This window comes from Desmodus rotundus, chromosome 8 (genome assembly GCF_022682495.2).
Source record: "Desmodus rotundus isolate HL8 chromosome 8, HLdesRot8A.1, whole genome shotgun sequence".
NCBI lineage: Eukaryota > Metazoa > Chordata > Mammalia > Chiroptera > Phyllostomidae > Desmodus > Desmodus rotundus.
The window spans coordinates 84,795,991-84,822,151 of record NC_071394.1 but is presented as its reverse complement, the minus strand read 5'-3'; the positions used below and the strand labels follow the sequence as shown (position 1 = coordinate 84,822,151).

General features: G+C 51.1%; 1 protein-coding gene across 5 annotated transcripts in view; it reads right to left on the bottom strand.

The window, feature by feature from the left end:
• The window catches only part of FAM3D (FAM3 metabolism regulating signaling molecule D), a 36,848-nt gene that overhangs the window by 3,268 nt on the left and 7,419 nt on the right, over positions 1-26,161 (bottom strand). For 3 of the 5 annotated variants that reach the window (XM_045192281.3, XM_024556596.4, XM_024556600.4), the window contains 7 exons: positions 19,304-19,354; positions 17,422-17,529; positions 14,170-14,193; positions 10,497-10,614; positions 9,045-9,103; positions 7,269-7,319; positions 1,049-1,133 (listed from right to left, as the gene is read on the bottom strand). In XM_045192281.3, coding sequence (XP_045048216.1) covers positions 1,049-1,133; positions 7,269-7,319; positions 9,045-9,103; positions 10,497-10,614; positions 14,170-14,193; positions 17,422-17,529; positions 19,304-19,316 — 458 coding nt within the window. In that variant the 5' untranslated portion in view covers positions 19,317-19,354. Of the gene's footprint in view, positions 1-1,048; positions 1,134-7,268; positions 7,320-9,044; positions 9,104-10,496; positions 10,615-14,169; positions 14,194-17,421; positions 17,530-19,303; positions 19,355-21,055; positions 21,288-26,161 lie in introns of those variants that run through there. The other 2 variants (XM_024556597.4, XM_045192282.3) reach the window with 2 other exon arrangements.

Here is a 26,161-nt window from a genome sequence, read left to right as displayed (position 1 = left end):
TGGTCAGGCAGTGGGATGGGAGAAGGGCAAGCTGCTGAAGCGCTGGATGCCTCTTGGCCATGTGCGACGAAGCCTGTGGAGTCACCTCAGGAGGAACAGGGTCGGGGGGACCAAGACTCCTCTCCGAAGGCCATGCGGAGGGAGCTGGAGAGGTGTTAGGACAGTTTTGCTTCTGTTTACAGATGTAATACATGCTCATTTGAAAATAATGAACATCACCAAGTAACTACAAATTATAGTCTCATTCCTTTGACATAATCATTGTAAAATTTTAATATATTTCCTTCATGTCTTTTCCCCCAGTGTTCTGGGATCATACCAACTCTTTCATAGCCTGCTTTTTAAAAAAATCCTCACCTGAAGATATATTCACTGACTTTAGAGAGAGATGAAGGGAGGGAGGGAAGGAGGAAAAGAGGGAGAGAAGGAAGAAGAGACAGAAAGAGAGAGAAATATTGGTGTGAGAGAGAAACATCAATTAATTGTTTCCTGTACGTGCCCTGGCCTGGGATTGGACCTGAAACCTAGGTATGTGTCCTGATCGGAGATCCAACCTGTAACCTTTTGGTGCAGAGGGTGACGCTCTGACCAACCAAGCCACCCGGCCAGGGCCACCTGCTCTTTTTTCACTTAATACTATAGGATGAACACCTGAAATGAATATAAAAAAAGTGTTGAATGAAAACTGTAATAAAAAAATAAATAAACACTGAAGGATAATATTCTTCCCTGTCCCTAAATATGTTCCACATCACCACTTTTGAGGCAGCCGGTCTCCTTAGGCACGTATGAAAGTCTGCCCCGCATCACCGCCCGTTGTGACTGCTGTGACTGGCCCGTCCAGTTGGACGGGGAGTGTGGCCAGTTTCCACCATGGTAGCCAAGGCTGGAATGAACCTCCTAGGACATCTCTTTATGCACTGTCTGATTATTTCCTTAGGAGAATTTTCCAGAACACAGGGCTAGTGGGGAACTAGAAAGGGATGGAGGGCTCAGAAGCATTTGGTCTCTTCTCTCCTTGGCCTGGCAGAGGGAGGTCCCCACTTACTTGGTCCCCGGGTCGTCATAGGAGGCCACTAGCACCAGCATGTCCTCTGTGATTTCTTTAAGGAATTTCACCAGGAGCATAGGATCTGGCAGAGGAAGGAAAGCAAGGTGCTGGTCACTGAGGGGAGAGACCGCTGGCCATTCTCATTCTCTCCTACCACCCTCCTGATCCAGGAGTGGCCAAGAAGGCTTACACCAAGCTCCATCTGCCACTCAGGGCCCAGTGGGAGGCAGCATGTGGGGTGGAGCTCCCAGCTGAGGTGTGCGGGCGTCCTCACTCAGGTGGTCTGGGGGTGGTGCTTGGATTTGGAAGTCCTTCAGGTGACTCTGACATGCAGCTGGGGGTGAGAACTACTGGTCTAAGGGCTGTTAGGGACTTTCTCCCACGGGACAGAGCTCAGTCATCTGTCAGGAGCTCCGGGCTCTTTGCATACCCCAGCTACCTCCTTCTATACTGGTTAGGAGCCTAGTTTGTCTGTACTGACTTATTCATTTTTTAAATTAAAGTATAGTTAACATGTAATGTTATATTAGTTTCACATGCACAACATAGTGATTTGACGTTTATATACCTTTCAGGGTGATCACCACGAGAAGTCGTGACCGGGTCACCATGCAAAGTTATCGTCATGCTATTGATTCTCCTCCCTGTGCTGCACATTACATGCCCGTGACTTCTGTGTATTATAACTGGGAGTTTGTACCTCTTATTCCCCTGCACCTTCTTCACTCATCCTCCGCACCCCCCCCCCCCCCCAAACTGGCAGCCATAAGTGTGTTCTCTGTGTCTGGGAGTCTGTTTCTGTTTTGTTTTTTGGTTTTTTTTACATTACAGATATAAGTGAAATCATATTGTATTTGTTCTTCTCTGTCAGACTTATTTCATTTAGTATAGTATCCTGTAGGCCCATCAATGTTGTCACAAATAGTAAGATTTTATTCTTTTTGGGTGCTTCCAGCCAAGAGGGGGGCATAGGTAGATAGCTTTGCTTCCTCACACAACCAAAAGAAGCATAATAACCAATTTAAAAACAAAAAACAACCAGAACTGCCAGTGAATCGAACTGTATGGAAGTCTGACAACCAAGAAGTTAAAGAAACATTCATCTAGACTGGTAGGAGGAGTGGGGAAGGGCAGCCAGGGTGGAAAGGACATGTGACAAGGCAGTGGCTGGTGGGCCAGGATATCTCACACTTGTGTGTGGATAAACTGGGAGGAACTGGGAAGCAAGACAGACTGTGCAACCTAGGGTTCCAGTACAGGAAACTAAAGCCTCAAAACCTCTGGCTGTAAAAACCTGTGGGCGTTGAGGTGGGAGTAGAAATTCCCAGTATCACAGGAGAGTCTGTTGGAGAGACCCATGGGGTCCTAGAATGTACACAAATCTACCCACCCAGTAATCAGCACCAGAAAGGGCACAATCTGCTTGTGGGAAGCAAGGGAAGTGACTGAAAGAAGGCCAAGAGCTGAGCAAGGGGCATTGTTCCCTCTCTCACCCCTCCCCCATATAGAGCCCCACAACACAGCAAAGTAGTTTGGCCCACCCTGGTGAATATCTAAGGCTCCACCCCTTACAATGTGACAGGCATGCCAAGACAAAGAAACTGGGCCCAAATGAAAGAACAGATCAAAGCTCCAGAAAAAGTCCTAAGTGACAAGGATATAGCCAACCTATCAGATGCAGAGTTCAAAACACTGGTAATCAGGATGCTCACAGACATGATTGAGTACGGACACAAAATGGAGGAAGAAGTGAAGGCTATGCAATGTGAAATAAAGAAAAAAAACACAGGGAACCAACAGTGACGGGAAGGAAACTGGGACTCGAATCAATGATTTGGACGGAAGGAAGAAATAAACATCCAATGGGAACAGAATTAAGAGACAAGAATTCAAAAAATGAAGAAAGGCTTAGGAACCTCTGGGACAATTTTAATGTCCCAACATCTGAATCATAGGAGTGCAAGAAGGAGAAGAGAAAGACCAAGAAATTGAAAACTTATTTGAAAATATAATGAAGGTAAACTTCCCCAATCTGGTGAAGGAAACAGACATCCAAGTCCTGGAAGCTCAGAGAGTCCCAAAGAAGTTGGGCCCAAGGAGGAACACACCAAGACACATCATGATTACATTACCCAAGATGAAACATAAGGAGAGAATCTTAGAAGCAGCAAGAGAAAAGGAGACAGTTACTTACAAAGGAGTGCCCATAAGACTGTCAGCTAATTTCTCAAAAGAAAGCTTGCGGGCAAGAAGGGGCTGGAAAGAAATACTCAAAGTCATGCAAAGCAAGGACCTACATCCAAGATTACTCAATCCAGCAAAGCTATCATTTAGAATGGAAGGGCAGATAAAGTGCTTCCCAGGTAAGCTCAAGTTCAAGGAGTTCACCATCACCAAGCCCTTATTTATGAAATGTTAAAGGGACTTATCTAAGAAAAAGAAGAAGATAGAAACTATGAATAGTAAAATGACAACAAACTGACAACTATCAACAATTGAGCCTAACCGCCCCCCCAACCAAAAACAGAAACAAAAACAAACTAAGCAAACAAGTAGAACAGGAACAGAATCACAGAAATAGAGATCACATGGAGGGTTATCAGTGGGGAGGGGGAGGAGGGAGAATGGAGGAAAAGGTACAGGGAATAAGAAGCATAATTGGTAAGCACAAAATAGACAGGGGAAGGTTAAGAATAGTATAGGAGATGGAGAAGCCAAAGAACTTATATGTACGACCCATGGACATGAACTAAAGGGGGGAATGCTGGTGGGAGGGGGATGCAGGGTGGAGGGGGATAAAAGGAAGAAAAAAAATGGGACAACTGTAATAGCATAATAAGTAAAATATACTTAAATAAAAGAAAAAAGATTTTATTCTTTTTTATAGCTGTGTAATATTCCACCACATATATATACCACATCTGCTTTAGCTGTTCATCTAGTGATGGACACCTAGGTTGCTTCTATATCTTGGCTACTGTGAACAACGATGCAATGAACATAAGGGTGCATATGTCTTTTTGGATTCCTTTGGAGGGCATGCCCACTGGGCTGTAGGCAACTGGGGTCACTGAGAGAGAATATTAGGCTCCTACAACTCTCCAACTTACATCACGGAGTTTAAAGCTCTATTGCATCTTTAACACCATCTGCACTGCAAAAAGTCTGCATCTGACAGAGAGCAGGCCTAGTTGTGAGGGGGAGGGACATCAGCTCCCCTCTCCCTTCTAGGACACTGATTTTTTTCTGTTGAGCTTATTTTTTATGACCAAAAAAGCAGTAATGGCTAAGTATAGGGTGATGATGTAATTCCCTTTAAAGATATACTTATTTAGGTTAAAAAAGTGAGCTGATTTAAAGGAAAATACTAATAATGCAGACGGTTCTCTGGACACAGTATAACTTGTGCAGGGAACTCTTGAACGGTTGACGTGTGGGCAACACTGGCCTAGTGAGTAAAACAGGGGCTACATCTGCAAACTGAGGAGGATTAATTGCTTCGCTCATAGCATTTTTGTAAAGATCAAATGTGACAATGACTCTCGTCATATAGTCAGTACACTATAGTGGAATTATGTACAATTATTAGCAGGATGGGCAACATAGTTTTAGGGATCCAGTGCAAAATGAGAAAGTGGGGTCTTTTGTTAAAAAAGTTATTAAGAGTTTCAGGACTGTGATGGCAGAACATCCAACCCAGTATACATTTCCTTTAAGTTCAGGGCCTGTGTGAGTGGCTACCCATAGGCCACTCACCCACAAAGCCCCCTGATGCTTAGTATTCTGTGGGGATGTCAAGGACCCAGAGGAAGAGTCAAGGCCCCTGAGCAGGACCGGCGGCCAACCAGTTCAGTCACACAGAGTCTCCAGTCAACATCCACAGTGGCTCTGTTAGTGAAATGGCCCTTGAACTCCTGAGATAAGAGAATGAGTTCTGAAAGTACCATGCGTTCATCAGCCGGTATCGAGATCTGGCTGTTGTCTGGGGTGGACAGTGGATGTTGGAGAAAAGGAAGTGTGCCTTCTGTTCTCACCAAAGAAGCCACTGTCTGACTTCTGTCTCCTGTGGGAAGGGCTGACTTGTTCTCACCACGATTTGGTTCCTCATTCCCCACCAGCCATGGTTACATCCGTGTTCATAATAAGGCATTATAAAACTTAGTTTAATCTTTTAAATTGTTTTTTCCCTTTTCATTCTGACAGATGACCTCCTTGCTTCTGAATCAGGCGGACAGAGTAAGGGAGGAGGGAATGCAAGGGAAAAGACTGAATGAACTTCCCCAGGCCCCTCCACCAGCCAGGCTGGTCCTGTACACTAATTATTGCAGGTGATTGAATCCTCACATCAACCTTATGAAGTGGACATCATAGTTACTTCTATTTTATAGGTAATGAAACTGAGGTTCAAGAGGTGTCACCTGCCTCAGGTCATGCAGCCTGAAGTCTCTGACTCCAGAGACGGGGCCTTTTCCATAAAAATGGCCCCAGGGCACCCAGAACACCTTCAGGTGCTCCACAGAGAACAAATGAAGACCTCTGGCCCTCAGCCCATCGCCTGCCCCAGTCTCTTCTCATGCCTGTCTCCAGCTCCATCCTGTACCAGAAGGAGCCTTGAGTGCCTGTGTGTGGACACCCAGTCTTCCTATGTAAGCTCCATCCATGCCACCCTTCCCTTCACAGCAACAGCCACCCCTTAGGTCCTGGGGGTGTGCTTGCAGTTGGGGGAACAGGTCTGAAGACATCTGCGTGGGCCCTAGGGAAGGCTCCAAATGGGGTGCAGCTGGAGGATGGCCATTGTGGGGTGCTATGAAGCTCTGGGCCCAGGCAGGGTCCCAGCTGCCAGTCTGGAAAGGTGCTGCTGTACAGCACCTTCCACACAGGCCCCAGCTGTGACTTCCGGGCAGCAGGCTCCCATTCCCACTTTCAGCCCCTCCCCCGTTCGCAAATCCCAGAGACTTCCTGCTCTGTGCTTGCTGCCTGGTGGCTTTCTCCCCTCTTGAGCTCATGTGTTTAGGTGGGTGCAGTAAGGTAGGTTTTCCTTGGAGGTGGAGGCAAAGATGGGGATTCAGGGGAGAAGGAAGTCAGCTGATTGGTGAAAGCAGAGCCCCTTCCACTGTGTGAGGAGCTGGGGTGAATGGTCACATGCCCAGTGCCCTGGGATGCCTGAGCCCAGAGCTGGCCCGGTGATCGCAGGAACATGGAGGGAAACTGAGTCGGGCTGGGCTCCAAGAAGTGGGCTGAGCTGAATTCATTTTTCCCATGGAAACCAGTCCTTGCAAAGCCCAGACTTTAGCCCGGCTGCAAAGGGCCACCCTGCCACTTTTGATTCCTTGCTGAGGCCCAGGGCTGATTCCACCAGTTTGGGAGATGTCAGAGTTTTGGGACAGAGTCCTGCCCCAACCTCAGCTGCTGGAGGGAACTTATATGTTTGGACTTCCAGCCCAGATAGGTCAGTGCCCTGGTGTTTGGCTTTGCTCAGGGCAGGGAGGACTGTGACTTCCTGAGGGGTAATCTATACACAGGGAAGCTCGGAAAGCAGGTCTGTGCAGAGGGAAGAAAAGACAGCTGCAGAAAGAGAGAGCTTGGAGCCTCACAGCTGTTCTTTCTGGGCCTCGGATGCCCCTGTGGCCTGAAAACACCCTTTATCTAGCAGAGCAAACCGCGCCATTTACACTTGTCCTTAGCACCTCAGGGGCACACATGCCTGGCCTCCAACTGCCAGCACCAGCATTTCTTTGCCTGAAGATCTTCTTTGGCCTCCACATCCACTTTTGCACCCTGGGACAGGCCAAGTGTGGGACGTGCCACAGAATTACGGGTGGGAGTCCCCAGCGCCCTTGTCCCTCCGGTATACTTCTGAGGCATGTATTCTATGCTGGCTCCTGAGTTCCCATTGCCTGCAGTGTTCAACTACTTGATAACACACTGTACTAGCTGCTTTCCTCTCCCTGTCTCACTTCTCCACTGATATTTCCTGAGATCACCTCCTCCCAAATAAAACATGGCACTTGAATCCTTGTCTCAGGATCTGTTCCGGGAGAGTCCAATAGCCAGTAGAAAGGGGTTTCAAAGGCAGCAGGACTGTGTGAACCCCCACCATGCCTCTTTCTGGTGGTCTTCTGTGGAAGCAAGAGCCAAGCCCTCTGGCACCCCGATAGCCCCCATGCTACAGGAAGCTCAGCCCGCACACGTCCTCATGGCCAACAGAGGTGCCTACCTCCAGAGTACATGTCGAAAAAGCTCTGTCTCAGCACTGTTCCCGTGGATCCTAAGGGATGCGAAAACAGAACAATTATTTGCTTTAATGGGTCATTCTGCCTGTCATTTTGTGGAAAATGAGTACTCTGTAGTCTGAGGTCTAGAAGTAGAATGATAATGGAGTAATATCAGGTCCCGTAGAAAGCATGCAGGATTAAGCAGGCGCCCAATAACTACTGGGCTGATCTGAGAGGCAGAAGGACACGGTGGAGGAGGGTCCCTGGAATTGAATTGAATTCGACTGGTCTGGGTCTATGTGCTGCCTTAGCAGTTCCCAATAGGCAACTCATCATTTTTAACCTTGATTTTTGCATCTGAACAATGGGCTGTGGGAACTGAATAAGGTGTATTTAAAATAGCATACAAGACACAATTTAGCAGCAAAATAATAATGAAAATAACTACAATTGTCATCATTATTCCCACCAAAGTAGTAAATCTACAATTTGAGTCCTGTAACTCCTGGAGGGAAAGAGATTTTCAGTGGGTTGAACTGTACTCAATGCCCCTAGTTCAGTAATCTCAATTGAGCTTTGTGGGTTTTGCAAATGGTCCGATAGCTACAAGGAACCAGGTGTTCTGGAGGAAAATTGCAGTTCTCACTTTATGCCACTAGATGGCAGTGTTGCAGAGGGGATGGCAGTTCTACATCTCACCAAGGTTCCCTCCCTCTCCTGTGGTTTGTGGAATCCTGAAGAGCATGGGGGGGTGGGGATGGGGGTGGAAGCTCACATTGCATCCCCCTCCCGGGTCCTTCCAGTCACTAATTCCCAAATCCCTGGGACATATCACCTGGGGATTTTGGAAGGGGGGATATGAACCTGTTAAACTGAGATGTGTATTTGTGGATTTTTCTGGAATTAAGAGAAGGAGATGTAGTTTGAATAGTTTCTCAAAGTAATTTCTGCCCTCTAAAAGGTTAAAAGCCACCAATCTTTACCAATCCTTTTGTTGAGTGATTCCTCAGACTTCCCCACAGCTGGCATACAGTAGGCGCTGCATACATCCTTGGAGACTTTTCTAGTCTAGGGAGGTAGTTCAGTGGCATGATTAAGATCTGGAGCCAACCAGATCCGGGTTAAAATCTGTGTGAGTCTGTTGGCTGTGTAACTGTGGGCAAGTTGCCTAACCTCTCTGAGCTTCATTGCTTACCTGGAATGCGGTGGGGTTTCTGAGCGTGGTCCATTCTAGTGTGATGGTGGGATTCAACGAAATAGCTAGCTCATAGTAAATGGTCAAAAAATGTTAGCTTTTAGTATTGTTAGTGGCTGTTTTGTCTTTGGGCTTTGTGAGGGCTGAAGAAGGAGGCCCCAGTCTGAGCGCATCTCATCAGAGACTGTCCCAGAGGGCTTCCCCGTCAGGGGCGCACTTGGGGAAAGAGAAAAATAGCAGGTCGCAGCCAGTCCAGCTGCAGGCTGTCATCAAAACTGGTTGAAAAAATGGATGAAGATGTGCAGTCAGCTTTGTGACCTCATGCTGTCCCTGTGGTCTCATGGGTGTTGGTATAAACCCCAAGGAGAAGCATGTCCTTCTGGTACAGGCACACAGGCAGGGGCTTGGCTGGACTGCGGTGTGACCTGGTCCTTCATCCTTCTGTTCCCACAGGCCAGCCAGGCCCCCGTCCTGACACTACTGCTGACCCAGGCAGGGCAATGGAAGGTGCGGAGTCCGTGCTGGGAGACTAGATGCACACCACCACAGTGGGGGCTGCCTGGGGGGTGGATCAGCAACTCACCATTCACCAGGGCGATGTTCAGGCCCCTGCCCACGTTGTCTTTCACAGGGCTCATGATCCTGAAGAAGGAAAGAAAAACAAAATACGACCGTGAGTCCCGAGTGTGGAGCCAACCCTCTGCTTCCGCAGCTCTGGAACTCCGAGAGAGCCCACATGGCACGATGCAGAGGTGTTGGGAAGCACACACAATGATTTGGGCCATCTGTTTTCTCCTGGAAATGGTCGGTGGGCTGGATTCTCCAAGGAGTCATTCATGGCTTGTTTGGGCCAGACCAGTCTGCTCTGAGAAGAGGAAAGATCCCTGCCTGGGGCTCTGAGGGGGTGGAGGCAGGGCCAGCCCACCTCCCCAGGCCTTGAGGAAGGCAGACCCCAGAATGTTGCTGCTCTCCTCGGTGGTGTCTGTGATTCCTCACGTGGAGCCTGACTGTGTCCCTGTCTGCCCAGTATTCTTACTCTGTCTCCTGGTGTTCCTTGGGAAAACTGTTTTCTCCGTCTCGGGCCATGTGGTTCTCAGGACTGACTTCTCCCCCAGGCTTGGACAGCAGAGCATCCTGTGCCTCTGGCCACAGTGACTGAGCCCAGGCACAGCCATTCGACCCAAGCCAGCCAATGAGACCCTGTCTGGGGACTTTTACAGGGGCAATGCAGATGGGAAAGCTCTCTTTCCCGTGGGGTGCTAGCTTGGGCTAAGGTGTCAGCCTGCTGTGGCCTCCCTCCTTCCCACATGACGAAGCCTATTTTCAGTAAAGAAAACAATGTAATGACAGAGGAGAGCAGAGCTGAGGACGGTGTGAGAGGGAGCCCTGATGACATGGCTTGAACCCCTGGATGCAGCTGGTCCCGAAGCCGCCTGCTCTGGCCTTTTAGGTATGTGAACCACTAAGTTCCTTGCGTTGCCTAAGTGAGTTGGAGTTAGGTTCAGAATCCTGACTAAAACTCCCATCTCTGGCTGCTTCGGTAGGATGAACTTGCTATCCTATGGCTTTTACCCCCTTTCTCTTGCATTCGCAAGTCCTGGCACCTCCTGGGTTCAGACTTTGATGCCGAGATCTTGATCTTGAACCCTTTGCATAGGCATCTGCCTTCAAAAGAAGCCCAGCAGCTTGGCTGCCATACAGGCCTGAGTTCAACTCCTGGCTCTACTACCAGTTAGCTGGGTGACCCTGCCTGAGCCTCAATCTCCTCATCTTTACAAAGGGAATAATTATAGCCGCACTCTGGGAGTGTTGGGGGATTGAATAAGATGATGCTGTAGGCAGTTAGCCAGGTGTTGGCAGACATGGAAGCTGTTGGGGTTATTGTTATTTGTGACTTAACCACCCAGAGTTAAAGGAAGCATGTGGAACGTCTGGGCTGGTCTAGCGCCTGCTCCTGAAGCTTCTGAGTTAGCTAATGAATGAATGAATGGCTGAAACCAAAGACGCGGAACACAGGAGTCCCTCCGGTACTTACACGTGGTCTTCGAAGCACATGGAGGGGCCCACGACGTTGGCGGCCCCGCTGAGGATTTTAAACGCAAAGAAGTTGTTTGGGCAGGGCTTGCTGAGGTCACACTTGGTCCTCACGACCCCTGGGGAGGGAACAGACCCGCCTTGGTGGCAGCAGCGGTATGTCGGACCACCCCAGAATACGTTTTGGGGCTTCCCGTTGCAGCCCCAGCACAGTGCCCGACTCCGCGCAGGCCCCTGGTAAGTGCAGGTGCAGTAACGAGTGATGGTGATAACAGGGTCACCGTGAGGAAGAGGTAGATTCTCTTGAGAACATGTCTCTGGGGCCACAGCAGCCTTTTGAGCTCCCCTCCTCCAGAGAGGCCCCTGCCAACAACCTCCTGGGGGCCCTTGCATGGTGGGTAGGAGGGTCTCTTGCCAGTGGGTTCCCTTGGGTGAGTCTTCAACCTCCTTGCACCTCAACCTCCTTGTCTGTGAGGTGGGATAACTGCGGTGGCTGCCCCCCACTGGGATCTTGTGAGGAATAAGTGAGCAGAGGTTACTATTGACTTGTCATCATCCAGTCACCACTCATGTCTTGAGCCCCTACCAGGGGCTGGACCCCGGGAGACAACAGGGAACAGGTAGGCAGTGCTGGCCCTCCCTCTCAGTGTTTAGCATGGTGCTTGGAACCCACGGAGGGCTATGTGGGTTCCCTGTGTTAAGACCTGTGTCCTCACTATGTGGCTCTCACAGGGCCGACCCAGGAGGCTGGTGAAAGGCGCCCCGTGTAGGTGGGATCCCCAAACACAGCTGCTGAGCCACTCAGCCCTCAGCAGGCTCTTTGCAAACTGGGATGTCAGCTTGCGCCCTCAGCCTGTCAGGTTCTAATTTATACTAATGGGTGTTTTTAACACCACTTGACAGTTGTGAAGGTAATACTAGGGAGGACTGGTAAACATGGAATTAGAGAAAATTCACCTGCAAAGGGAGAGCAGTGGCTGGGCAGCCTCTCTCCCCTCTGGCCCCTGTGCCGGGTGTCTGGCTGAGCTGTGCCCGTGTGAGCTGGGAGCAAACCCATAGGCTTCCTTGGAGAAGCTGGCCCACGCCCAGGGCTTGCTGTGTGCTAGGCATGGGGATAAGTGCTTTCTATTTATTATCTTGTGAAATCGTTTCAATAGCTCCTGTGCCTGGCACAGAGTAGGCACTCAGTAAGTGTTCATTGAATGACCACACAGAGTTTTTGGGCGGGGCTGGGCCTGAGGCCAGGAGGGATGCTGTGGTCAGGATGAGGAGCATCTCCAGCGCCTTTGCCAGTTTATGGAAAGTCTCTATGTGAGTCAGGAAAAAGCGTCCCTCTGTGGGCACAGCCCACTGGTGCCAGGCTTGGCAAGCCCATGGCGCCTCTGAGTAGGAAAAGGAGCCCCTTCCTAGGAGTGAATGCAGCCCACACCAGGGCACCCTGCTGCCCTCAGCTGGGTTTTGGTCCCCTTGGCTGAGTTTGCAGACTGGGTGACCTGAGCAGAATGCCTGTCCTAGGCTGTTTGTCCCCTCACCCTGAGTTTCAGCACACCCACCTGATGGTCATAACCAGAGCTCAACCGGGACCTGATCCCCAGAGTGAGGGCTGGGAGTGGAGACACCCCTGGGGGGCTGACAGGAGAGAGTGGGTGCTAACTCAGAAGAGAGAAGGCTGGAGACGGGGCCAGGACCCTCCACAAAGGGGCCCAGCCCCTGCCCGTGGGGCCGGCTGAGGATCAGGCTCCGGAGGGGGTCCTTTTATGAGCCTTGCAGCCCCACCTCTGACCGCCTGCCCCCTCACAGAGAGGGTGATTACTCTTGAGACCACAGGGTCTCACCTATGCTGGTGGGGTTGTTTCAGGCCTCAGGAACCACCTGAGAGTTTGCCCAGACCCTGATCAACTGCAGTTAAGTCTGGTAAACCCGATGTCAACAGGTCGGCTTAAGCAGGCTTTTCCAGAATTGATTTTCTGACCATCCAGCCTTCACAGTCAAGCTGAGAGATGAAGGACATGATGCTCAGGGGCCCAGTCACTGGGAGGCAGGGGATTTGCTCTTTGGGTTTGGGCTTAGGGGCCGCCCCTCCAGATGCCTGACCTCTGTGGGAGCCCCTGGTGCTGCGGCTCAGGACATGACACTGGGCGCTGGAGGGGGTGCGTCAGGAAGCTTGGGTTGCTCTTCAGAAATCTGCTGTGTGACTTGCCAGAAATCTCTCCCATTACCTTTGCCAACAGTAAAATGAGGAAGTTGATTTAGACCAGAATTGTCAAATAGGTTTCCCTCTTAACAGCAATGGATCTACTATTAGATCCAGTGGGTTTGGAGGGAAAGAGAGCTGGGATTGATTGGTGATGTCTGCCGTGGGAGTGGGCAAGGTGGGAGGCAGCAGGTGTGCCACATTTGCCATCTTCCCAGCAGATGACATCTGAGTGTTCAGCACCAAGATGCCAAGACTCTCTGTACTTCAGAAGATGACTGAGGAGGCTTCAGGGAGGTGGGGTCGGGGCGTAAGGTGTATGGCTTGTGTACAGTCTTACAGTCTTTGCTCTCTGTAATCCCATAGTGCACTGGGCCTCCCAGGCCTCTCAATCAGGTAAATCCCATTCCTGGAACTGCATTCCTCCTTAGTCATCACCATGTTGGGGTGACAGAAGGGGACCTGGTGGTGTTGCCTCTTGTAAGGAGGTGTTGAGAGAGTGGGCTTTGGACTAGGTGGGGAGGTTGGCTTCCACTCCACCACTTGCAGCTCCGTTGCTTTGGCCAAGCGAGTTCACCTCTCTGAGCCTCAGTTTCCTCATTATGAAATGGGGATAATGACACCACCTACCTAGGACTGTGGTTAGGATTTCATGAGATGTCTGTAAAATTCCAGATACATTGTCTGGAACCCACTGGGTACTCAATCATCGTTACCATTTTCAGCGTCATACCTGTCTCTCTCTTCCACCTCCCCCCACCTGGGGATCTGGGGTCCTTGCTGTTCAGATGTCTGCAGTGTCCAGCATTCGAGGTGTCCACATTTCTGCCCTCCCAGTGCCCTCCCCACTCTCCGTTCCTCACGTCCCTGACTCTGCAGCCAAGGTCTCCATGCAGCCCCAGCATTCCTGCCTCTGGGCCTTTGCACAGGTCATTCCTGCCTCCACAAGGCACAGCTGAGGAGTCACCTCCTTCCTGTTACCTTCCTGACCCCATCCCATTGGCAGGGGGTCACCCTCCTGGAGCCTAGAACACTTTGCCTCATCTCCCTTGGCTTAATTGGCACTTCTACCCCCACAGACAATCAGCACCCCCTTCTGTTTGCCCAGAGGGGGTGGTTGACATGGTGCTGGTGTGGTACTCTGAAGCAGGCAGGAACCCTGAGTCAAGCTTGGGGTCATTGCAATGATGGTAATAAGCACAGCCTCCATCTTCAGGGCTCCCAGCCCAGGTGGGGGGAGTCAGAGAGGGTGGGGGGACTGGGGAAGGAGGACAGTTGAGCTGTTCCTATCAGTCTGAATGGCTGAGAAGGGGCCTTCTCTGCCACAGGGCTCAGGGGCTTAGGAAGGCACATTGGACTATGGGACAAGAGCGCCAGGCAGATTCTGGAAAAGGAGACTTTTCTGGAACCTGCAGGGCTGGGACTAGAGACCCTGAGTTATTTCACTCTAAGGCACAGGGGGTGTTGGGGAGATACTTACGGCTCTCCTTGGCGACGGATCCTGCTAGAGAGAAGACAGAAGAATCTCGTTAGAGAGAAAGTGCTTTGGGCCCTTCCTGCAGGATGGGGCCAGGCATGGGGGCTGGGAAGAAGGGAATTGTGAGTGATGTTGGTTGGGCTGAGCAGAGCCCCCTCCCATGACAGGTGTTGAAATGAGCTAAAAGTCCCATCTCATCTGGGAGTCCTTCCTCACTTGCCACTGACACCCCTTCACACACACACACGCACACACACACATGCACACACACACATGCACACAGGCTCATGCACACACACAGATATGTGTGTACACGCATGCACATGTGCACACTCATGCACACATGAACACACAGATACACAGGACTCTGTCATGGTTAAAAAGAAGCAGGGCTCTGTGGTGAGACCCCCTGGAGGCTGAGCCCTACTCCTGGCTGTGGGCCCGGGCACGAGTTCTCCTGCCTGGACAGTGGAGGCCGTCACGCCCGCTACACAGGCTGTGCAGAAGGCCCAGGGAGGGCCAAGCTGTCAGGATCCAGCGGGTGCCCTGGCCTCAGGGTTGATCAGCCACGTTAGTGTCACCTTCCTGATGTCCCCCAGCACCGAGTGTCTGCACTGGGCCTTAGGGCCGTGGTCGCCCCCTGACATCTTACTCACACTGTATCCTGGTTGTTTCTGTGGTTCTGTGTTAGGTCTCCTACCACACAGCGAGTCCTGGAGGAGAGGGCCCCCAGTGGCCACAGAAATTCTGAGGGCAAGAACCCTCCTTTTTGGGGGGACCCCTACAGTGAAACACTTTCCATTTGGTCATCAGGGGGCTGTTCATCCTGGAGGGTCCCTACCCCCTGTCTCCAAGGCTCCAGGAGTAGGCTGGGACCCAGGAGGACCAGTCCTAATACTACATACATTGCTGTGGAGACAGCCCTCTCCTGGGGTGAAAAGTAGCTCTGGGGGAGGGAGAGGTGCCTCTTTCAGCCCCGCTGGAAGATGAGCATCTGGAGGGGCGGTCGCCACACACCTGCTTAGAGAGAAAGATGCCCGTGGAATGAGGTTAGGCAGCAACAAGCAGAGCCCGGGGACATAGCGACTCTGGAGGCTTTGTGGGGGCCACTAGATCCATCCACACCCAGAGCCCCATATCCACGGACTTCCCAGTTACAGGGCACAAGGCACCCCACTGAGTTTAAACCAGTTAGAATTGGGTTTATCACCCCCAGCTGAAAGAACCCTGCCGAATTGGTCAGGTAAATCAGGAGTTCTCAATCTCTGATTCCCGTGCTACGGACCCCTGTGAATAAATCCTGTGAATCCTGGATTTCCCCTTGGGGAATCCTGTGAATAAACTTATTCCTGATCTCTTGAGACACTTTGTACTTCCCGCAGTAACAGACTGCAAGTTATTATATCATAAAATAAAACAGATTGGTTTAGAAAGGAAACCAACTATATATCAATATGTAATAAAAATATTAAAAATAAATTTGTGCCACAGTAATGTATGTGCTTCTATATTAATGTATTAACTACAAGGCGGGCGTCTGTGCTAGGAACTTCTGAAGTGGTGCCTGGACACTAGTGGGGTTTGACGGTCACGTTTCCCACTGGGAACACTTCCTGCCACTCTTAGCATTTCTCAAGACTCTGGATCATGTTAATGCATACTTGTTTTTGTATATTCTGTAATTAAGTCTGTTTGTTTCCCCAGCAGCTGGGGCCATGTGTTCCTTATTTCAGGGTCTGGAACCTAACACAGAGTAGGTGCTCAATGATTTTGGTTGGAGGTGCTGATTTGTCAAACCCCAGGTAGTTGAGTTCTGAGAGGGAAACAACTTGTGGGGTCTCCTTTCAAACACTGTCCCCTCTCCCACCTCTACCTGGGGCCCTCTCCTTTGGAGGGCACCCCAATCTCCACTCCTGCCCTAAGCCTCCATCACCGACCTTGGCCCATCTCCTTCAAGGCCATTGGCACAGCCCAGTTGATCTCTAGTCCACAAAAGCCATGCTCCGGGCCTGGGGCCATGGTGGCCATCACGCATCTATGAAATCACCCTGCCCTGGGTATGAGCCCTGGTTGACAAGTGGGTGAGGTCAGGGGTGTGTGAGACTCCACTGTGGGGAGTTTGTGTTTGAAACAGGGTGACTGGCTTTTCACTGCTGTGAGGCTCTGAGCTGACCTGGTCACCACAGGTTGTTACGTTTGCCTGTGTCACTGGAGGTGGTTCTTGGTCTTTGAGGAGGACAAATTCAGAGATAGAAATCCCTTTCCTTTCCCTTCTTTCTTTGATAGGATTTGGATCTGGGTTCCCATTCCTATTCTGACATCTACAAGGGGAATTTGGGTAAGTTTCTTTCTATCCCTGAGCTTCTCTTTCTCAGACCACGCATACAGCCACAACATGAGGTTATACGTGAGTCCGTTACACACCACACCCTGGACCACCCCATGGGGCATTTGTACAGATTACATGGGACTATGCATGTAAAGCAGCTGCCATCCATCACCCATCCATCTGTTCACCCATTCATTCATCATTTAGTCATCCCTCCATCATCCATCATCCATTTTTCTTTCACTTATCAAATGTTTATTGAGGATCTGCTCTGCACTGAGTGCTAGAGAGATGGCCATACACAAGATAAAATCCTTGCCTTCAGGAAATTGACATTCCAGAGGGTGGAGATAGAAAACGACCCAGTAAACCAATAAGTAAACATCATTGATGATGATGCTCCAAAGGAAATGGGCTGACATGAGGGAAGCTAAAGTAGGAGGAGGAGGGGATGCAGCCTTAGCTGGGGTGGCCAGGGAAGACATCTCTGAGGCGGTGACACTTGAGTAGACAACTGAAGGCTGACAGAGCTGGCAATAGGGAGGTCAGTGTGAAGAAGGTCCCCAGCAGAGGGAACAGCAAGTGCAGGTGGAAGCGACTTAACGCACAGACAGTTTTCTCCCTTCCCTTCTCCCTCCCTTCTTCCATCCTCCTGTCCTTCCTTCTTGAGGCACATTTCCAGAGTAGCCCTTGATGTAGGCATATGTTTTGGCCAGGGCCTTGGGACACTTCTCTGTCCCCTTGGGCTCTGGGGTTTTGACAGCCTGGTGTCCTCTCTCACCTCCCACCCCCCCATGGATGGGGTCCCAAAAGCAAGCCCACACACTGCCAATGTCTCTGGGGTCACCGGAGATGGAGGGAAGAATGGGCCCTTGGCTCTTAGCCCTGGTCCACAGGCCCGGTCCCCAGAAGTGAGTGGCACTCACCCAGCCAGCGGGGCAGACGGATGGTTTTCTGGCTGAAGCTGATATAGCTGCGGACAACAACCCACGAGGTGATCAGCACGAAAATGAGGGCCAGGAGGCGAAGCAGTGCTGCAGAGCAAGGAGACGCTGCCATGAGACCACAGCACCAGGCCACATCGCAAGGCCATGTAGTGTGACTACATGCGGGTCCTTGCCAGATCCCCATGTTGTAGGTCCATACCACACCCACACTGCACACTGTGGACCAGTGCATGGGCCCATGAGGTGAGGCCAGTGTGACCCATGTGATGACAGAATGGTGAGAGCATGCTGTAAAATGATGCGGCCACATTCTCCCAAGAGGCACCAGCAGGAGAAAAAGTTAGAAATGCACTGTCCTGGAGTCCCCTGAGAGAGAATCTCTAGGGGTGAGGCCTGGGAACCTGAGGCAGGGGGTAGGAGGCAGGCTTTGCTGTAGACTGCCCTGCAGGTGAGCCACAGAAGACAGGAAGGCTGTGTCCAGTGCTCAGGGCAGCCATCCACTGCTGTGTGATCTCTGACAGGAGCTTGGCCTCTCTGAGTTGGACTCCCTCAGTCCAGGCAGAGGGGATGGACATTGTAACACCCTTGCCACTGAGCCCTTGGCTTACAGGGAGAAATGTGATCATTGTCACCAGTAGGCAGCCACCCAGGTGGCTTGGGGAGTAGGGTGGGTCCCCACATTTTCCATTGACACCCCCTGAGAACCACCACAGATAACCACACAAAGTTCTCGACAGGAATACATGCTGGCCTTGTGGTGGTGGCCTCCCCTGCCTCACAGACAGATTGCTGCCTGCCCCTGCCCCCCAGCTGCCATTAGGGAGCAACCCCACATGGGATGGACCACCCTGAACTCCCCGGGACGTTCCTCACTCTTCCACGAGGGCGAGGAGGGGCTCCAATACACCGCCCGCCAGCCTAAGGACTCTGGTGGCTCCAGCTGCCTCCTGAATCCAATCCAACCATCAGGCAAGTTCCCGCCCCTCGCCTGACCTCGCTCCGGCATCACCCTCCTCAGCCCTGAATTCAGCTCTGTGGCCTCAAGCTACTTGGGATGGGCGAGAAAGACCCCTGGATCCTGTGGGTTGGAACTCGGGTGTGTGGGGGTCCCTCATCTTCTAGGACAGCATGTGGCATAGGCATCCAGAATTTCTCTTGGGGACCACATCACACAGCACTCATTTTGTACCAGGCACTGTGCCAACAGCTCTTATATACACTATCTCAGTTCATCCCTCTGTGCTGGAGCTTACTGATTAGCTCCACTTTATAGATGAGGAAGCTAAAGCTCAGAGAGATGGTTACTTGGCTAGTGATAGAGGCGGGATTTGAACTCAGGGCAGCAAGCTGCTTTGAAATTTGTGCTCTTAACTCCCTCACAGCTGTTTGGGAATGTCAGTCAATGAACTCTGTTCATTTCCTGTTTGGTGCCTCAGTCTCTCTATCTGTACAAAGGAGGTATAGCATGGAGGTGTAGACTAGAAGGCAAAGGCTTCTCCTCATGTCCAGCCCTATAGTACAAGGATTCTACAAGAGCCTTCCTTGAAGCAACTATTTTGCCCCTAATTTCCACAGGGTCAGGTGTTTCCAAGATAAGGAATCCCCAAGATCCCAGCCGAGTGAGTTCACTGTGCCAAAGGTTTTCCAGCCCTTCAGCCTAGAGGCAGAAAGTCACCTCTTCCACTCCTCCAGGCTTGCCCTAGACTGATTTCCTCCTGGAATTCTGGCCTGACCATTTGAGGAAGACACAGCCAAATGACCTCTGAGTCCAGGACAGGCAGACTCTGCTGACAGGAAAATGATTCCAAAACCAGTTTCGAACCTCAACCATGGGCCTTATAATCCTCAGCCCTGGCCCTACCTGACACTCTCATCCTGTCCAGGTGAGGAGCAGCTTGGGGTCAGTATTAGCCTGTGGAGAGAAGAACATTGAATTGGAAACCAGTATCTGGGTCTGAAAGTGAATAGACTGAAGATTAGGGACAGGTACCTCTAACTGAGGTCACCACCCCTTCAGTTCGGCTCCTCACCATCTGCCACATGAGGAGGGGAGCAGTTTTCTTCTTCCCTCTCTGCCTTCACCTCTCCTTCACTTTTGCCCCTGGGGTTTTATATTCAACATGTGTTTTTCATGTCTAGACATTAAGACGTAGAGGCAGGTGCAGTTTGCAGTCACTGTCTCTTGGAGAATTGATTTATTCATCCATCCACCCATCTACCCATTCACCCATCCATCCAATTTGTTCATCTGCCCGTTCAGCCACTCAGTCAGCCAAGAGATACTGAGATAGCCAACCGAATGGAAACCATCATGGAGCAGAACTCAAGAGATCTTTGCTGATGTAGCAAAATGAAGAGCGATCAGGATCTGCGTATTACAGGTGAGTTTGTGCTGGGTGCTGCATATGCATTATCTGCTTTAACCCTTACAACCCTGCATTCTAGCGGGGAGTAAGCTAAGACTCACTATGGTTAAGCTCAGGGTTATTCAGCTTGCAAGGTCAGAGTCAGAATTTGGAGGCGTGTCTCTGGCTGCCCAATCCCCACAGGTTCCTTCTGCCTGTGCTTTTTGTCTCAGAGGAGAGTTGAAATCAGTTTCCTCCCTGGTTGAGTCCTGGGCAAAGGTAGGGTCATCCTTGGGCCCACCTCTCCCCTGTGCCAACCCCCAGAGGCTGGGCAGTTACCAGTGATTTGGCAGCTTTGAAATCCCCCAGCAGGACTCTAGAGATGCAGGGGAGTTGAGTGGGGTCTGGAGGTAACTGTCCCAGGTCTTGGACCCTCCAAAGCCAGCTGGAGCGTCTCTGATGGGCCTCTGACAGGTCTCTGATGGCAGTGACTTGCTCCCACCACTCTTCCTGTCCCCTCCCCACCCCAGAATCTTCTTTATCTTAAGAATCTATTTCAACAGACATGGTGTCCAAATCCCAACCGCCAAGGATCCAGATATGAGTTAGGGGACCTGGTAGTCAGGCAGTTGGGCTGGGTCTGTGATTGAAATGACAGCAACAGCAAATGCAAATCCACATCTCCACTTGAGAATTATAGAAATCCTCCCACCTGGCCTGGCCCTACTCCTCTAGGGCCTTCTAGGTGAGAAAGCTGAGTAGCTATCACCTGGCCCACTCACAGAGATTTTGTACAAATTCCTGAAATTCAAATGACCAACTTTTTTTCCTTCCAGATATAAAAGTATATTACACTCTTGAATGTTCTTGGGCCTGACCTACAGTCCAGGAGCCCAGGCCCCTGGATGAGGCTGGAAGGACCTTCTGTGGGGCGCTCCATATGTGGAGGATGTAGGATAGCTGGGGGTGGTCAGGGTGGAAGGACAGGAACAGGGTCAGACAGAAGGGAGGAGGGGTTAGACAGATGAATGAACAGACGTGGATATTCATAGAGACAGAGACTGGGGAGACAAAGACAAGGACAAGAGGGAACAGGAGATGGCAGAGACACAGAGACAGAAGGAGAGAAAGAACAAGACAGCGAGAGACTGGGACAAGGAGGACAACAGAGATAAAGAAAAAATATGAATTGTATACACCCAGATTCAGAGAGAGTGGGGGGGTGCTGATGTTAGAGAGAGAGAAGAGATCGAAGGTGGGGCACATACCTGGGCAGGAGGCTAGCCTCTTGCTGTCATGCCCATGCCAAGCAGGGACTCCGATTTCAGAGCGGAGGCAGGGGAGGCACAAGGGTGGTGAGGGCTCTCCCAGCCCGATGTCCCTCCTGGCTGAGTCCCCGACAACCCACTTAGCACTTGCAGGGCTCTCTGCTCTCCTGTGTCCCCAGGTGGGTCATCCTGCCAGCCCATGGGTGCTCTGGAGCTGGAGCCCAGGACTGGCCTCCTGGGTGTGGGGAGGGAGGGACAAAGGTACTTGGAACAAGTATCCAGACAGGGTGGGGCAAGAATTCCCTCTGCAGCCACCCAAACACAAAAGTTTCTTTCCTCCTTGTTCTTGCTGAGATTGTCACAACCTGTTATTCAGGTTAGGAAGTTCTGGGGCAAGGGCACAGGGAGGGATGTCCTGATGCCCTCCCTGCACGGCTGCTCGATGGGCTCAGGTACAGATATGGTGGCTTCAGGGTAGTGGGTGATCACAGGTAGATGGGGTGGGAGGGTGTAACCTAGGGGATGGGGTTGGGGGTTGGGGAGTGGGGGAGTCTCCCTGACTAGAGAGCCCATTGTCTGCCCTCACTGTCCTTGAACCTCTCCCCTTACCCTGCCCCTCCCTGGACCCCTTCTCAAATCTGGCCAAATGCATAAGCCCTTTTTAGTCCCATGCAGGTAGGCCTTGTCTCCTGCAGGCCTGCTGTTAGTTGAGCACTGAGAAATACTTGAGTATTTGGGACTGAATTAATTAGATTCTTGCATAGTCCTGGAAGGTTAAGATGATTAAGCCAGCCACCAGCTAGAGGAGGAAGCGGAAGTTCAGAGAGGGCAAGTGACTTGTCTAAGGCCACACAGCAATTATGGATTGCATTCCCGAAGCATTCTCTGAGCACTCGTGGGAAGGTAGGCTGTGCACTAAGCTTGGGAGATACTGCCGTGAGTGAGACATTCTTTGAGCATCCTGGGCCTCTGCAGTGCTAGGCCCTTCTGTCTGAAGAGTGCTCTTCTGCCAGTTTGTTTGGGACACTCCTACTCATCCTTCAGGTCTCCGTGTAGAAGACACTTCCTCTGGGAAGGCTTCCCTGACCCTTCACATTGAGGTTAAACACTTACCTGTGCTTCTGGATTGGGGGAAATTCAATCTTAGTACCCCCACCCTGTCGAAAGGGGCTGGCCAATCAAAGCATTGTGATTTCCTTGTGATTGGTTCAGGAAGGAGCATATGACCCACGCAAGGCCAATCAGAGTTTTTCCTTGGATGGATTTACAGAAACTGGGGAGACAGGCTCTTTTCTCCTGATGATGCTAAGCTAGACATCTGTAAGTCTGGGGCTGCTGGAGAACCGTTCTCAGCCATTACAACACATCACCTGTGATTGCAGACAAGTCCCACCAGAAAATGCAGAAGCAAGGGCTGAGCAGCGGGGGCAGCACATGTGGTATTGGTCCTGAGGGAATTAGGCAGTAAGAGGCCTGTGATGCTGAGAAAGAGGATGGACATTGCCATCAGACCACCCTGAGTTTGCCTCTTACTAGCTGTGTGTTTTGGGGCACCCCTCTCTGGGCCTTGGCTTTCTCTTCTGTAAAATGAGGGTGATGCTGTTTACCTGTCCTGAATGGGGCGTGGGGCAAGGAGGCCACTTGTCTAGGTGGGGTTTGCTGGCCTGCTGGCACCCATCCTGTCTCCCTGCCCCGTTGGCAGCCAGCATTACCTGCTGCTTCCTGCTAGTGCACCTCCATGGCAGGGTTCCCATGCGGATGTTTGTTCTTTCTGTGGAACCCAAATGCTGTCACGGTATCTCTCTGCCTGATTGCTTCTTAATGACCCTATAGGAGCTGGAACATCAGCTTCTCACTGTTTCCTGGAGCCCTCTGTACATAGGGGCTTTCAGCCTATCCCAGAATCAACATGGATGAGGAAAGGGTTACTCTTTCTCCAGGCTAGGAGGGCAGAAGAGCACCTTGATGGAAAAATAAGTATTTCCCTGCTTAAATGTGGTCTATGGTTCCTATTGCTCTCAGGATAAGACCAAAGTATTTCATGTGCTTATAAGGCCTTGCGAGATTTGATTCTGACATGAGGGTGACCTTGCCAACCTCATCCTGTGCTGCCCCTACTTCACAGTCGCTGTAGCTACCCAGCACTGCCAGAGGGAGGCTCTGCCCCTCCCAAGCTTGGGACATGCTCTTCTTTCCACTTGGACTCCCTTCCTTGTCCTAGGTCCTTACCCAGCATGCCTTTGCCGTGGGAAAGACAAAACTCTGAAGCTGTTTCCTAGCTCATCGTGAGGATCTAGGTTCAGCCAATGGTCGCTTCAGAACCAGCCCTGAGTCACAGGTGAGATGAGCTCTGTGAGCAGGCTCTACACTTTTCCTGACATGGGCATTAACGACAGGTTCAACCTGCTATCTGCTTACCAGGTTATTTCTAAGAAGGTGTGAACTTGAGGCCACATATGAAGCTTGGAGAAAGAGGAAGTTTGGATGCAGAGACACACACATGGGAGACACCGTGGGGAGAGTGGAGTTACTGCCACCGGCCATGGGACCCAGAGCCTCCTTCCCCAGCACCTTCAGAGGGAGCAGGGCTCTGGGACACCTTGCTCTCAGGCTTCTGGCCTCCAGAACCGTGAGACAATACGTTTCTGTGCTTCAGGCCATCCAGTCTGCGGCACCTGGTTAGAAAGCCCTAGCAGGCTAGCACAGAGGGGCAGATCTGAGGCGTGGTCTGCTCTCTCACCCAGAGTCGCGCAGTGGAACCAGCCTTAGTTGCCCACAGTCACCTGGTGACTATCACCCTGTTTATAGTGTCCTGCCCTTCCCTGTCATACTTCCCTTGTCCCCTGCCAGTGCCATCTGGTGTCACTTCCTTGTATCTTTTTCTTAGGGTTTACCTCTGAGGAAACCAGCTTAAAACAACATAAAATCGATCCCTTTGCACCCCTTGGGCTTCCCAGTCCATGACCCCATCTTCCCATAGACACCACCCTTCTCCCCACTTCAGACCAAGGGTCTCCTGGAGAACTAGCCTGGCCTGGCAGGGTCTCTTCCTCCCCTCTGTGGCCCAGCCAAGAAGCCGCCTCACTATCCCCATTACTTCTGCCCCAGGGCCGTAGCCTGTCACCCCACCCCTCCATGTCTTCCCGGGGGCCTTTTTTTCTGACTTTTTTTCTTGCCTGTACCCCAGATCCTGGGAACCTCCCTGCACCTCTGTCAGGACAGAGGGACCATACTTTTCTTGATGAGCTCTTGAGCAAGACTTGCTTAACTGATAATAAAAATAATAAATGATAATAAAATAATAAAAATAGCTGCCATTTATGGAGGGCTTACTGTGCACCTGGAATCAGGCTGAGAATCTGACATATATATCTCATCAAATCCCCATGAGTTGGATACACTATTGCCTTCACTTCTTAGAGGAGGAGGCTGAGGCCTGACCTGGGGAAGTTACATGGCCGGGTCTCCCATCTGTGCTAGCAGAGCTGGGGTTCACACCATCCTGTGTAGACCGCAGGGTGTGGAAACACCAGCCAGGGCAGCCAGCAGGCCCTAGGCTCACCCTCACTCACCATGTCCCACTGAGGAAGGGAGTGGGCTCGAGGGAGGTCTGTGTGCCCAGAAGGAAGGCATGATTGACTCTTGAAAAAGTAGGTCTTTTAACTGGAGCTCAAAGGATGATCCTACACCAAGAAACTATCCCGACCTCAAGGATGATGATTAAATAGCATGGAGGGCTTGAGCTTTCCTTCACTTAGCAACTGAACATTTGGGGCAGGGATGGCAGATATGAGCATCTGTGCCATCACCCTGCGACCCCACCCATGCCAGGCCCAGTGAAGCAGGCAGAGGTTTGTCATCCCGGGAGTGGGCCTTCTCTGTGTGGGTGCAGTACCAGTTGAGTTGGGATTGGTCTCCTCCACAGTGTCGGCCTTCCTGAACCAGAGGAAACCCAGCAGATATGGCTGATACCTCCCTCTTCTTGCAGACGAGCCTGAGACCTCACAAAGTCACTACTGAGCAGGTCTGAGCCCTTTGAGTCTGTTTGGTCAGGAGTTATTTGGGGATCTCTGTGACATCTTTTTAAAAAATCCAACTTAGCCTTAGCTGGTGTAGCTCTGGATTGAGTGCCAGCTGGTGAACCAAAAGGTTGTCTGTTTGATTCCCAGTCAGGGCACATGCCTGGGTTGTGGGCCAGGTTCCCAGTAGGAGGCGCACAGGAGGCAACTACACATAGATGTTTCTCTCCCTCTTTTTCCCTCCCTTCCGCTCTCTAAAAATAAATAAATAAAATCTTAAAAAAAACCCAACTTAATTATTCATCCTACAGTATTTCCTGAGAATCTCCTCTAAGCAATCACTATGCTGGGGGGTGGGGACAGAGCAGAGAACCAACCAGGTTCTTTCCTACTAGAAACACGTAGTGAAGAGGGGAAAGGACAAGTCCGCAAATGGCTGTGGTGGCGTGGGATAGGTGCTCTGCTGGGGGTTCCTTCAGGGCACCTCCTAGCCTGGGGGGCTGTCTGAAAAGACTTCCTGGAGGAAGTGACATCTAGGCTGATGAAGTTCTCCTGGAAGGTGTTTCAGGAAGAGGAAACAGAGTGTGTGGGGGCTCCGAGGAGAGGTGGAATGTGCTGCTCTGATGGTGGAGACCAAAGTGAACTACTAGGGTCTTAAGGATGGTGGGGAATGGCCCTGGGTTTCGTTCTGAGGATAGTGAGAGGCACAGGAAGAATTAAAGAGGGCCAGCAATGGAAGCTCAGCTCAGCTTGGAGGAGGCAGAACTTCCTCCAAGAAGCTTTCCTTGAGCCCTGGCTCCTGGCCTTTTCCTGGCACTCTGAGAATCCTTGTGTGTAGGAGCGTAGGCATGCTTCATGGTCAGCCCTCATTTTAGGGCTGGCTTCCCCTGCAGGCAGCAGCTCTCAGTGCCTCCTTCACCCCTGTCCCTTGTGCTAGCACCACGGCACATAGTAGGTGTGCAGTGAGTGTTAGAGGGATCTGAATGGCTTTCTGCTTGGAAAAGAAAATAAGGGAAGGAAAAGAGACAAAATAAGAGCTGCCCCCCTCCATCTAAATGGCTATTTCTTTTTTACCTCATGGCCCACA